General features: G+C 45.8%; 1 protein-coding gene across 3 annotated transcripts in view; it reads right to left on the bottom strand.

Moving 5' to 3' along the window:
- The window catches only part of LOC119969619 (proto-oncogene tyrosine-protein kinase Src-like), a 195,677-nt gene that overhangs the window by 9,262 nt on the left and 172,189 nt on the right, over positions 1-14,226 (bottom strand). For all 3 annotated transcript variants that reach the window (XM_038803493.1, XM_038803491.1, XM_038803494.1), the window contains 4 exons: positions 11,765-11,914; positions 8,499-8,654; positions 5,213-5,392; positions 1,872-1,948 (listed from right to left, as the gene is read on the bottom strand). In XM_038803493.1, the coding sequence (XP_038659421.1) occupies positions 1,872-1,948; positions 5,213-5,392; positions 8,499-8,654; positions 11,765-11,914 (563 nt within the window). The remainder of the gene's footprint in view (positions 1-1,871; positions 1,949-5,212; positions 5,393-8,498; positions 8,655-11,764; positions 11,915-14,226) is intronic.

Here is a 14,226-nt window from a genome sequence, read left to right as displayed (position 1 = left end):
ATAAATGTGGCACTTCTGCTTCCGCGTTCGCATCTCGCTGATTTTATTAATCCCATTAGTGAATCTGAGGGTAGCTTTACCCTTTGAAATCCCAAAGTGGCTCAAGTCCATTTATTTCAGAAAACATGAAATTTATTATCTCCCAAAACATTAGTAGGTAAATCCTACGGATCATACAGACCAAAAAAGCTGCGGGGCCTGCCTTACTTCACAAGTTTCAACACTAACTATAGGCCATGCAGTAATCCACGGGAGGCAGGAGTTCTGTCACCACACCAATATTTAGTTACAATAACGATATTACAGGAGCAGCTACAAAACAGTGCTGCTAGCAGTCCAGTCAACTTAAGACTGGCTCACAAAGCCTACACAGGTGATTATATGGGCCCCCTCAATGAGCTATCATTGAGGGAGCTCATACTCCAATTGGCCAACCAATAAAGCCAATTGGAGTTCATTACAGGCCACCAATTTAAAAGATAGAAAAAGTTAGTTTCCAGAAAACACCGAAGAAAAAGCTATTTTAAATTAATGCCAAGAGGCAACTCTGGATCCTGTTCTTTCGAAAGACTGAAATCCAGTTCCAGAAGAGGATACCAAATTACTTTTGGAAATATTTGGTATGGGCGGCACGGTGGCACAGTGGTTAGCACTGCTGCCTCGTGGCGCTGAGGACCTGGGTTTGATCCCGCCCCGGGTCACTATCCGTGTGGAGTTTTCACATTCTCCCCGTGTCTGCGTGGGTCTCACCCCCACAACTCAAAGACGTGCAGAATAGGTGGATTGGCCATGCTAAATCGGCCCTTAATTGGAAAAAAATTATTGGGTACTCTATATTTATTTATTTTTTAAAATCAGATACACAATGGTGACCGCAGCAAGCTTTACAGCAAAGTGTTCTACTCAGCATTGGTGTCTGAACTACACATGGGGAAGAGGGGTAAGAGGGCCGACACCCTAGCTTTCGCCTCCCTAATCGCACGCCGGAGAATCCTGCTCAGCTGGCAATCAGCAGCACCACCCACAGCTGCAGACTGGCTGGCAGACCTGGTGGAATTTCTCAATTTAGAGAAGATCAAACACACCATCCGAGGGTCGGAAGAAGGCTTCCTCAAAGCGTGAGGGCCATTTGTCGGTCTGTTCTAAGACCTGTTCAAAGCCGACAGCGAGTAGGGGAAAAAGTGAGAGATGGAAGAAGACAGACAGGAACACACAACTCTGGGGGGAGGGGGAGGAAGAGAGAAGGGAACTGAGGGGAACTACAGGGAGAAGCACGGCAGGGATGGGGAGGGGGGCGGAAGGCCCCCCAACCCGCTAAGCAGGCAGCAGGAAACATAAAGGGAATGGGGGGGGGGGGGGGGGGGGAATTGGTGCAGGGGACAGTACGTCCTGAACGAAAAAGGGGGATACCAAGGAGGGACCCGGGGAGGGGGGGGGGGGGGGGGGGGGGGGGGGGGGGGTTACGTACCAAGACAGACAATATCAAAATGTATATAAGAAGCACACATGCTGTAAATATCAAACGTAAAGTATTACTGTGTTTAAATTTAAAATACAAATACAAATGTTTTTAAAAAACATTGGTGTCTGAATCCAGGGAAAACCACAACCACGTTGATTGGTATTTTTTCCTTTGTTACAGAAACTGAGTGAGAGCGACTGAGCCAAGATGCACTCCAGCTGTTTTCAGATGTGCAGGGTGGATGTCATTACGGGTGGATTGATCCCAAAGCACTGTGGTTTATTTTAGGAGATGCTTATCAATAGAGCATCGTGCTAGTGATAATATTATGCATTAAAAAAAACAAGAGGACCTATAGGACTCTCAGAAATCATGCATTTTGTTTTATTTGTAATAAGTTAGCACTAACCTGAGCAGCCATATCAACCAGCTGTGGAAGCCGCAAATATTTTCCCATCTCACCTTTAAGGAAATCCAATAAACTTCCTGTAATAGCAGACCATTCAAAAGATAAGAAAGCAGTAAAACCTTCGGCTCCAACTCAATTACTTTCGATGATATTATGTTCTAATCCTGTATCTCTGTGACTGACAAAAGCATGTTATAGGGCAACAAAGTAGATTTTTATTTAATACTCAGAGGGGTGTCACTGTCGAGCATTCCCAGGACAGGCTCAGTAATACATCGAGATGCAGAGTCAGGTTTCACTCCACTTTTCTATCAGATATGCTTCAGCCCTCGACCTCAAGAGCCCCATTGCAACATGCTTTTCTATTCCCCGCACCAAACATCTTGGCCTCTCAAAAATGTGATGCTAATTAGCATTCACATTAAGCCTTTGCAGAAACCAGAATAAAAAGACTTCCATTCTGTCAGCCTGGGCTGGATTTGAACCCAGAACCCAGGTAGGGCCGTCAACTCTGGCCAGCATATTCCAGGAGACAGCGGCAGAAGTGTCGGCATGGAAACCGGCAGCATGGCATGAGCGCATTCTTTGACTCGGCTATGAGCAGAGATACATAAATGCAAATTTTGCCCCACCTTCTCTTGCTGCTTTCAGTGTGTGGCAGTGGGGGGGGGGGGGGGGGGGATATCCCAGTTCACCACACCTGCCTTAGGAGCAAAAGTCCAGGCCTAACTATGCAAGTTCTGCTATATATCTTAGCTGATCAGTAATAGACAACTTAACGTGTTCAAAACTGAAAGTAAAACCATGGCGTTTCTTAAATCTGAATCAATATGAAATCCAGTTTAATTTGATAAAGTTGGCACAGTGGTTAGCACTGTTGCCTCACAGGGCCAGGGACCCAAGTTCAATTCCAGCCTTGGGTAACTGCGTGGAGTCTCCCAGTGTCTGCGTGTGTTTCCTCCGGCTGCTCCGGTTTCCTCCCACAGTCCAAACACGTGCAGATTAGGTGGATTGGCCTTGATCAATTTCCCTTTAGTGTCCAAAAGATGCATAGGTTAGGTTATTTTTATATAAATTTAGAGTACCCAATTCATCTTTTTTCAAATTAAGAGGCAATTTCGCCTGACCAATCCACCTACCCTGCCCATCTTTGGGTCGTGGGGGTGAGACCCACGCAGACACGGGGAGAATGTGCAAACTCCACACGGACAGTGACCCGGAGTAGGGATCGAACCTGGGACCTCGGCACCGTGAGGCAGCAGTGCTAACCACTGTGCCGTTGTGCTGCCCTAAGATGTGTAGGTTAGGTTAAGGGGTTATGGGGCAGCACGGTGGCACAGTGGTTAGCATTGCTGCCTACGGCGCTGAGGATCCTGGTTCGAATCCCGGCCCTGGGTCACTGTCTGTGTGGAGTTTGCACATTCTCCCTGTGTCTGCGTGGGTTTCGTCCCCACAGCCCAAAAGATGTGCAGGTTAGGTGGATTGGCCACGCTAAATTGCCCCTTAATTGGAAAAAATAATTGGGTACTCTAAATTTTTTTTAAAAGGTTAAGGGGTTATTGGGATAGGACAGTGGGAGCAGGCTTGGGTGGAGTGCTTGTTCAGAGGGTCAATGCATACTCGATGGGCCGAAAGGCCTCCTTCTGCACTGTAGGGATTCTATAATTATATAACAAGCTATAAAAACCCAGGTTTTACAGACTACCCGAGAGGGAAACCTAAGACATGAATCAAAATCAATAAAAGACAATTTGATCACTTCAGTCCAAGAAGCAAGATTAATTTCTTGCCATCCTCATTGTCCACGTCCTCTTAATTGGTGATCATCAGCAGTCATAATCTACTCTGAACCGTTCACCACAACATGTGACCCAGCATCAATAATACACAAGCTCTCTTTTTGCAATCAATTATTATGTTCTTCAAATCAACCGAGGTCAGCAAAAATACTTCTATACAGAAATATTTCACATATATGTTCAACAAATAAAAATTAAAGTTGCTTTGCATTGGACTTAATGAGGCACAAGCACCACCATGGATCGCAACTACTGACCTTCGTTAAACCAGCAAGTTTATTTTCTGCTAGCTTTGAGTTCTGCCTGTCAGAAACAGACAACCGTAACATACCATTAAGTAGATTATGACTGCTGATGATCACCAATTAAGAGGACGTGGACAATGAGGATGGCAAGAAATTAATCTTGCTTCTTGGACTGAAGTGATCAAATTGTTTTTTATTGATTTTGATTCATGTCTTAGATTTCCCTCTCGGGCAGTCTGTAAAACCTGGGTTTTTATAGCTTGTTGTTTAATTATAGAATCCTTCCCAAACCTTTGGCATAATTATCAGAAACACATTCAGATATAATATTTGTACAGGCTCTACAAAAGAAGCAGCTTGCCAATTTGGAGAATGCAAAAGGTCTCTCAGTGCCAAAAATATTTTGTTGTCCCCCCTTCTTCCCCGTTATCAAATTAAAATTGATCCACAGAGAGTCTCTGGCACCATTCCTCCAATGCCTTTGCTCCTCACTGCGATGTCTGGGTTTCAAGCCCAACGCAAGACCAAAAAATGGGGTGCAGAGTTTGAAAAGAACACTGGGGACCCCTCCATAATGTTCCAACCTCGCTGATGCTTGTGGGCTACTCTCACGCAGCCAATCCCAAATCCTTAGTTAAATTGCTGGATTCGCTAAGGCAGATGACAAGGAAAACACAATTTAAATTTTAAAGACCTTCAGCCAAACTTTTCTCAGCTGCCAGCCTGAGTGAATCAGAAAAGATTACTTTACTCTGGCCTCCACATGAGTGAAACACAGTGCCAGGAACACAAAGATGATACAACAACAATGCAACTACATAGAAGCAGATGAACCCCATCCATAAGTTTTTTAAAATTTTAATTTGTTCACAGGCGGTAGGTGTCACTGGCTGGGCCAATATTTATTGCCCATCCCTGAGGACATTTATGAGTCAATCACATTGTTCGTCCTATGTGGAATTCATATGAAAAAAATACCTTACAGCAAAATGATAAACATAATCCTGGCCAATTAGTCACTACCAAGAAGCATCATTTCAAAATGCACCAAAGTCTAGATAACCATGTCCATTTTCCAGTGGGTTTCTATATAAGCAAAAGCTTGATTTTTCATCGAAATACATACAACATTATTCCAATCCGATGGAGCAATTTAACATTTTAGTCTCAGACTCCATATTTACTTCAGGTTTTACAATGGTTTTTTAAAGAGGCTCGGTCTTATTCCACTGATGCCAAATGCACCAGTGTTTAACATTTACTGATCAACATCCCATCCAGTTTGATATATAGTTACCTTTGCTCATGTACTCGGTAACAATGTAGATCGGTTCTTCGGAGACGACCGCATACAGCTGGACCAGTTTGTCATGCCGTAGCTTTTTCATGATCTGGGCCTCTTGCAGGAAAGCTTCTGGCGACATCGTACCAGGTTTTAAAGTCTTAATTGCGACTTTTGTTGTTCCGTTCCAGGTTCCTAGAGCATGGCAGAGCATGTGTGAAGGGTTGGCACAGACCGAACATCGACTCATATTTTGTGCTCTTTATTCACCTCTAACCCTTAGTCTCCTATCTCCTTGCACCTAAAACTATGCAGTATTGCACAGCATCTCCTGTCTTTGCCAATCACAAGGACTTCTTGCATGATGAGTGGTGTAGGCAGTCCGGAGACTTCACTTCAACCATTCTAAGTGACTGAGTGAATGACCATGAGCAGGCCATTAACATTGAATGGACAGATTCAGAGTTTGCGATCCCCAAACCACCGGTAAACACAAATCATAGAATCCCATGGAGTCATTCCATATTTTTTCCAAAAGTGTCAGGCTCAGATTACAATCCGGCGTGTAGCTCTCCCATTGCACAGAACAGTTTTCTCCCCAGATCTTGAGCCTCTCTGAGGAAAGAAGAATGAGTGGACGTGGTTCACACCATCACTCTGGTGGGGCGGGGGTAGATAAGAGTCAGCACATGGTGGGGCAGGGCCTGATGGAGTCCGCACTCGGTTTCACAGAGATCTTTAAAGGGCATCCCAATCAGAACTGAAGTTTAACTCTTTCACCCCCACGGCGGTATCGGAGCTGCCTCCCTCCGCCACCACAGGACAATCATCAGGAGACTCCCACGCCCCCACCATGGAGGTATCTCCGGTATTCTCTCTCTCTCTCTCCCCCCCCCCCCTAAATTTAGAGTACCCAATTCTCTTTTTTCCAATGAAGAAACAATTTACCTTGGCCAATCCACCTACTCTGCACATCTACTACAATAATCTATTTAAATGAGGTTAATGCCCTTTGTGACATTGCTGGCAAGTGGCGGAGAAAAATTGAGACACGCGATTCTCTCCCGATTCTCTGCCCGCATCGCTGTTCTATCCGATGGCGATGGCGGGCTGAAAATCGCACACACCCAGGCCATGTGTTTAAATTGGAATTTCATATTCAGTCACTATACTTTTTCAATGATATCCTCTCTTCAATGAAGTCTGACAGCCCTCCACTTAGTGGTCTAGTGAAAACTAAGCAAAATCTTTAAAATGTTTTAAATTTCCCACACATGTAGTGCCTCAATGCAATCCCCTCCCTTTCATGGTCATCTGTCTTTTGTTCTTAAAAGTTGCTACTTTTTGTTGCAACCTCTCATAGCTACACTTTAATATCTAACACATTCTCCCTCCCTTCCGTTCTGATGAAGAGCCAAAGGACTCGAAATGTTAACTCTGTTTTTTCTCCTTACAGATGTTGCCAGACCTGCTGAGTTTTTCCAGCATTCTCTGTTCTTGCCTAAGCAAAAGAAAACTTGATTATCAAGCAATTATAGGGCACCAACTCAGAGCCATCCATTTATTAAGCAAGCACCCTTAATACTACAAAGCTTTATAGATATTGGAATCTCTTATAAAGGTGCAATGTTCTTGCACAATGTGATGCACATTTTTAGCTCACTCTGTAACACTGACAACCCAATCTGAAATGAAGGCATCACATCATAGAATCTCTACAGTGCAGAAGGAGGCCATTCGGCCCATCAAGTCTGCAACAACCCTTGGAAAGTGTACCCTACCTTGGCTCACTCCCCGATTCTGTCCCAGTAACCCACCTAACCTTTTGGACACTAAGGGGCAATTTAGCATGGCCAATCCACCTAACCTGCACATCTTTGGACTGTGGGAGGAAATCGGAGAACCCAGAGAAAACCCACGCAGACACGGGGAGAATGTGCAAACTCCACACAGACAGTCACCAGAGGCCGGAATTCAACCCGGGTCCCTGTGGCACCGTGCCCCCCCCCCCCCAAAAAAAAGAGTAATTTGGACAAAAAAGATCCCCCCCCAAAAAAAAAGAGTAATTTGGACTTGAAGCGTTAACTCTGTTCTCTTTCCACAGATGCTACCTGACCTGATGGGTTTTTCCAGCATTTTCTGTTTTTACTTCAGATGTCCAGCATCTGTAGTATTGTGCTTCTGTATTGTAGAAGATTTCATGTTTTTCTGAATCTGAATACCAAGTGAGGGCACAAAAGAAACTATTCCTGATAATGTATAAATAAACCAAAGATTTACCAGGTCCTGTCAAATTAGGAAAAGTAAAATCTTCTGGCATAAAAACGGCTGATGAAGATGAAATGGGAAAAATGAAAGTTTTGGAAATACACTACAGCACAGTCATTATTTGGAACTGGTGAGAACAGGTAAGAATTTTGGGTGTAGATTCATCATAACTGGAAACCACTGTTGAAACTTGCCTTTTCTCTCCAACACTAATAGGCCCGAAGTACATTTCCCTGTATGCTCCTGTTGTCTTTTTAAATGTCCAGCATTTGCAAATAACTTTTTACATCAACTCAGTCAGCACAAATAAAAAGTAAAGTCTGAGATGGAGCATAATTCCCACTGGGAATATGAAAAGCTCTATAAAATGTGCAGGCATTAAACTTATGTTACACTCTGACCCAAAGGTCCCCAGAGATGTAACAGCATTGCAATATCAGATTGTCTTGTGGCACATGTCCCTCTGGATCAGAGGTTCCAAGATCAAGTCCAACCCCGGGACATGTTGGTCATAGAAGGAGCGTTCACAACATGATTTTTAAGAGTACCCAATTCATTTTTCCAATTAAGGGGAAATTTAGCATGGCCGATCCTTGGGTTGTGGGGGTGAGACACATGCAAACACGGGGAGAATGTGAAAACTCCATATGGACATTGACCCAGGCCCAGGATCGAACCTGGGACCTCGGTGCCTTGAGACAGCAGTGCTAACCACTACGAGGCCCCACAACACGGTTCAATGGGCTGATAATCAGTTCGGGAATTCTTCTGCCAATTCCCCATTATTTCCCAAAAGGGACAAGGTGTGCATGTGAAGATACGCTAAATTCAGAAATTGAAGCATCGAACCACAAAAACAGAAGTAAAGCAGATAGATATTGGCATTATAATATTCCAAAGTGATTTAATTAAAATCTGTGACTGAGACAACAATGAAGTTGAATTGTTGTTTATATTTCCCCATCAGCAGAATCTTCACAGCGATAATTACATACACCATCTCTATTATTAGACAGAATGTCTGTTCACTTACCCATCCACACCTCTCCAAAGCAACCCTGTCCAAGCCTCACTTCCAATCTCAAGGATTCCCGTGGGATCTCCCAAGCATCTTTAGCTAATCCCTGTGTCTGTGGTCTCACAGTCGGACAAACGGTTGTCAACCGATGACACAAGCCATCAGCATGCTCTGCAAAGAAAGATCATAATCTGGCGTAAACATCTGATTAGCCTTCAAGGCACTTGGCCCAGCACATGTTTTGCTAATCCAGCCCGTCTCCCATCAGTGTGGCCAAGCTTTTCAACTCTGTGGGCCGTTTCGGATTTTATGGAGAGATTTCACAGACCACGTGTAAAATTTAAAATTACTGTTGCCATTGATTTCCATATATATCAAACTGCGGCGACTGATAGAGCCAAAAATACTATGGCAAGGTCTATCTCCCAATGCAACTGGACCTCCAAACCCTGAAGGCCCATGAAATTCAAATGGAACAAAACTCCAAGAAAGAAATATGGGCATGATTTTTCCGATTTAGTGCTCTCTGCAGGCAGGGGCTCAAAGCGGGAATTCAGGCCAGGAAGTCATTGCGTCCAAAATTATGTTCATTTGTTAGCTTCCATAAAATCAATTTACAATCTGACACAAAAAGTACCGGAGATAAATTCACACGGATTGGCAAAATCAGGCGAATCGGGCCTGCTACCCTCAGCACCAGAGTTCCCAATTAAGTTTCCCGTCACTGAATGCTCAGTGCCTGGAATGTTAAGTCAGAACATTTACTCCTGGGCTACGTGGGCTAGATTACCAGGCATCATGGACTGCATACCACCAACTCCATTTTATAGCTTAGTCAACCTTCCTTTAGCATAACAAAAAGTAAAGTATTCTTACAAGGTAAGGAAACCAGGGCAGATTTCCTGCTCTTGCGCCAGGGCATAATTGCACTAAGTAATGTGGTGGGTAGAGGAAACTCGGGTGGCAAGGGGCTCTCTTCTATCCACCTGCACACAGATGATCCCACATGACCCATGCAGGGGCAGGAAACGATGCCCTCCTAAAGGTTTAATTGTTGGGAAATGCAAGTGTTTGAAATGAGAGATAAGCTGCCATGGCATTCTTTTTCTTAAAGCAACGTTCCTTCAGTGACAGATGTATGCACAGGAGGGGGGGATTTCCTGGCTTTGTAATTACAGCAGGGAGTCTAACCTGTTGGCAGCGCAGGAGCGGAGGTTTGGATGTACACCATGCTCTATGCCACCAAATTTCCAGTATATTTACTCAGGAAACAAAACCTCTTGCCAGAAGAATGTAACAAAAGGCTCTGTTTACAATTTCTGCAATGTTCTCATTATGTTTAAAAAAGAGCACATTTATCTCTGCAGTGAAAGATATGCAGGTTCACAATTCAATGCACACTTCTATCTTTCACACTCAGTGGCTCTTGGAAATGGAAAATCTTGCGTTCGTTTCTCTGTCAATGTCTTCAAAGGCTGGGGTGGGGGGCGGGGGGGGGGGGCTCTCAGCAGCAAACATCCTTCCCGATTTTGGGTCCCTCGATCTGCCACTGAGTGCATTTGAATAAACCCCCCCCCCCCCCCCTCGGTGCAAGCAACCTCGTGCAGCTTTGCTTCTCACACCTACGCATGGGAAGCCCCTGCAGCGGAAAAATGAGGCTCTTAAGTGGGCATTAATCGGAGTAGTGGTGGGAAACCAACGATAGCCCATCGGTTACCCTCCTCACCAATTAAATGCCCCCCCCCCCAAACTCACCATGGGGAGAGCATTCAATTCCATCCATGGCCGGGATTCTCCCCTACCCGGCGGGGCGGGGGGTCCCGGCGTGTCGGAGTGGCGTGAACCACTCTGGTGTCGGGCTGCCCCAAGGTGCGGAATTCTCCGCACCTTTAGGGGCCATGCCCTCACATTGAGGGGCTAGGCCCACGGGGGAGTGGTTCCCACTCCGCCGGTCTTTGGCGCCATGCCAGCATGGGCCGAAAGGACTTCGCCGGCCGGCGTAAGTCATGTGCCGGAGCGTCAGCGGCTGCTGACTTTATACCGGTGCATGCGCATGGTGAAGACCATGGCGAAGGCGGAAGAAAGAGTGTCCCCACGGCACAGGCCCACCCGCTGATCGGTGGGCCCCGATCGCGGGCCAGGCCACCGTGGGGGCACCCCCTGAGGTCAGATCGCCCCGCACGCGCCCCCCCCCCCCCCCCCAGGACCCTGGAGCACGCCCGCGCCGCCAATCCCACCGGTCAGGTAGGTGGTTTAAACCACGGCGGCGGGAGAGGCCTGTCAGTGGCGGGACTTCGGCTCATCGCGGGCCCGCCAACCGGCGCAGCGTGATTTCCGCCCACGCCGAATCTCGGGGGGCAGAGAATTCGGGACACGGCGGGGGCGGGATTGACGCCAGCCCATATTCTCAGAGGATGGGTAGATGGTAAGGCTCAGATCAGCTCATTTTGTTTACATATGTACTGTGGTTGGTTTAGCTCACTGGGCTAAACAGCTGGTTTGTAATGCAGAACAAGGCCAGCAGCGCGGGCTCAATTCCCGCACCAGCTTATCTGGACAGGCGCCGGAATGTGGCGACTAGGGGCTTTTCACAGTAACTTCATACTTCGACATCTTGAAACACGATTCTGGAGGGTGGGCTTCATGGGAGTTTCACTTCCGCATTATGATTTCTTACTTCCCTTTACTGATTTTTAAATTGTTAGCAAACTGTGAATTGAAAACTGAACATATCTGAAGATGCAATCCAGAGTGATTTTTTTTTTACAATGTAGCACCAATATTAAAATAACCTACTACAGGCAGGGATTAGGAACTGTTTTGGTGTCAACAGTCTGTGGTGCCAGAGTCCGAGGTGCACCAGACTGGTGCAATATTCTATTTTGACTGCTGCTTACCGTTATTCCTGAACCACACACTATTTGACTCGCCAGCTGAGCTAACCAGCCATCTGCAATAAATTTCTAACACTAAAAATAATCACTCCATTCAGGATTGCAATGTAGCATGGAAGGGCATCTCCATCTCTTTATTAGTGGTGTGGAGATGCCGGCGTTGGACTGGGGTGAGCACAGTAAGAAGTCTGGCAACACCAGGTTAAAGTCCAACAGGTTTGTTTCAAACACCAGCTTTCGGAGCACTGCTCCTTCCTCAGGTGAATGAGCTTGAGCTTCACCTGAGGAAGGATCAGTGCTCTGAAAGCTGGTGTTTGAAACAAACCTGTTGGACTTTAACCTGGTGTTGCAAGACTTCTTACTGTTCTTGATTTGTGCAGTACTTACTTGAATAGTGGAGGACCAGCTGCTGCAGGTTTTCAAACTGTGTTCGGGAGGTAATGTAGAAACCACCTTTATCCAGTTTACGAATTTTGTAGTGTTTCACATTCAGTCCTTTTGCATTGTCGTAGTCAGAGACAGAGAGGCAATAAGCACCTGGATAAAAGGAAGTGGAATATTACTCTACAAGCTTAGAAGAGCTTTATATAACCCTACACATCCTGCTTAATTCTCTTGAGACACCTGTTTGAAGTCATTGTAGTTACCAATTTGAGCTGAAACAGATAAAAACACTTGATTTTCCCATTTTATACACAATGGGTTTCTGGCTGGTCATTTGTGCAGCTGATATTATATTGCAGCTGAGGTCTTCGAAGAGTGACTTAACAGAACCACTCTCCTGTAGTTGTGGATAATACAACCAGACATAAAATAGATGTGATGTGGAGATGCCGACGTTGGACTGGGGTGAGCACAGTAAGAAGTCTTACAACACCAGGTTAAAGTCCAACAGGTTTGTTTCAAACACGAGCTTTCGGAGCGCAGCTCCTTCTTCAGGTGACTGGAGAGGTACCTGAAGGTTCAGTCACCTGAAGAAGGAGCTGCGCTCCGAAAGCTCATGTTTGAAACAAACCTAGAACATAGAACATAGAACAGTACAGCACAGAACAGGCCCTTCGGCCCTCAATGTTGTGCCGAGCCATGATCACCCTACTCAAACCCACGTATCCACCCTATACCCGTAACCCAACAACATCCCCCTTAATCTTACTTTTATTAGGACACTACGGGCAATTTAGCATGGCCAATCCACCTAACCCGCACATCTTTGGACTGTGGGAGGAAACCGGAGCACCCGGAGGAAACCCACGCACACAGGGGGAGGACGTGCAGACTCCACACAGACAGTGACCCAGCCGGGAATCGAACCTGGGACTCTGGAGCTGTGAAGCATTTATGCTAACCACCATGCTACCCTGCTGCACCTGTTGGACTTTAACCTGGTGTTGTAAGACTTCTTACTGTAAAATAGATGGACTGGGCATTTAACCCAGCATTTAACCATTCTTTGTGAATGTAGATTGCATGTATCCTTAACTTTTTAAAAAACAAATTCCAATTAAGGAGCAATTTAACGTGGCCAATGCACCTACCTTGCACATCTTTGGGTTGTGGGGGGGCAGACCCACGCTGTCACGGCGAGAATATGCAAACGCCACACGGTCAGTGACCTGGGGCCGGGATCGAACCCGGGCCATTGGTGCCATGAGGCAACACTGCTAACCACTGCGCCACCTTGCCGTCCAGTCTGGATTCTGACCTAATGTTCATGCCTTAAAGTGGTAACATGTGCTCACGCAGAAAGAACGGTTAAGTGTGTGTGCTGTTGTCATACCATCCCTACACAATAGTGAGTTGACAGGTCCCAGGAAGGCTAGTTGCCTTCGAGAATTCCTAGTAATAAAGAATTTCATAGAATTTACAGTGCAGAAGGAGGCCATTCGGCCCATCGAGTCTGCACCGGCTCTTGGAAAGAGCACCCTACCCAAGCCCATACCTCCACCCTATCCCCATAACCCAGTACCCCACCCAACACTAAGGGCAATTCTGGACACGAAGGGCAATTTATCATGGCCAATCCACCTAACCTGCACATCTTTGGACTGTGGGAGGAAACTGAAGCACCCGGAGGAAACCCACGCAGACACGGGGAGAACATGCAGACTCCGCACAGACAGTGACCCAAGCCGGGAATCGAACCTGGGACTCTGGAGCTGTGAAGTAATTGTGCTAACCACAATGCTACCATTCTGCTCTTTTAAAAAAATCCAGAGAGTACATTGAGTTGTCATCACCAGCTGCAGACAGCCAGCACTCTTGAGCGCCAGGGACCAACACAGCAGATGGCCTGGGGCAATTTAACTTCCTGTTTGGCCGTGCTAAGGAATAAAGGAATCTGCCAATTTGCGAAGAAACTCTTATTTATTTATTGCACGTCCTCCAAACTTTCATTGTTGTTATGCAGAATACTCACTGCATTTCAAAGTTATGCAGAGTGCACGGACGTATTTTATCGAGATCAACAGAAGTCTTTCTTTATTGTTAGTATTCTTGCTGCACCTGATCATTTGCAACTTGCTGTAGTTCTTCTCCCATCCAAATGATGAATTCCTCATCTATACCTCACGTGGAGATCCCAGACTTACTATGTGCTGTTATCGAATGAAATATTTACCTGCACGCAGTAATGAGGTACCCAAGCTACCCCATGCACTACCTGCCAGTTAGTTTTGAACATAAAACCTTCAGCCTTGCACAGGCTGCCCAATAATCCACCTGTCTGCCTCACTGAAATGCATTTCATGCCGGTTAACATTACAATTTAAGAACGGAAGAGGCTACACGCTTATTAAAGCGCTTTTGTTTCTGAATATAACTGGTTAAATACTATAATTATACTTTGGAAT

This window comes from Scyliorhinus canicula, chromosome 7 (genome assembly GCF_902713615.1).
Source record: "Scyliorhinus canicula chromosome 7, sScyCan1.1, whole genome shotgun sequence".
NCBI classification, from domain to species: Eukaryota; Metazoa; Chordata; class Chondrichthyes; order Carcharhiniformes; family Scyliorhinidae; genus Scyliorhinus; species Scyliorhinus canicula.
This window is presented reverse-complemented; position numbering and strand designations above follow the sequence as displayed.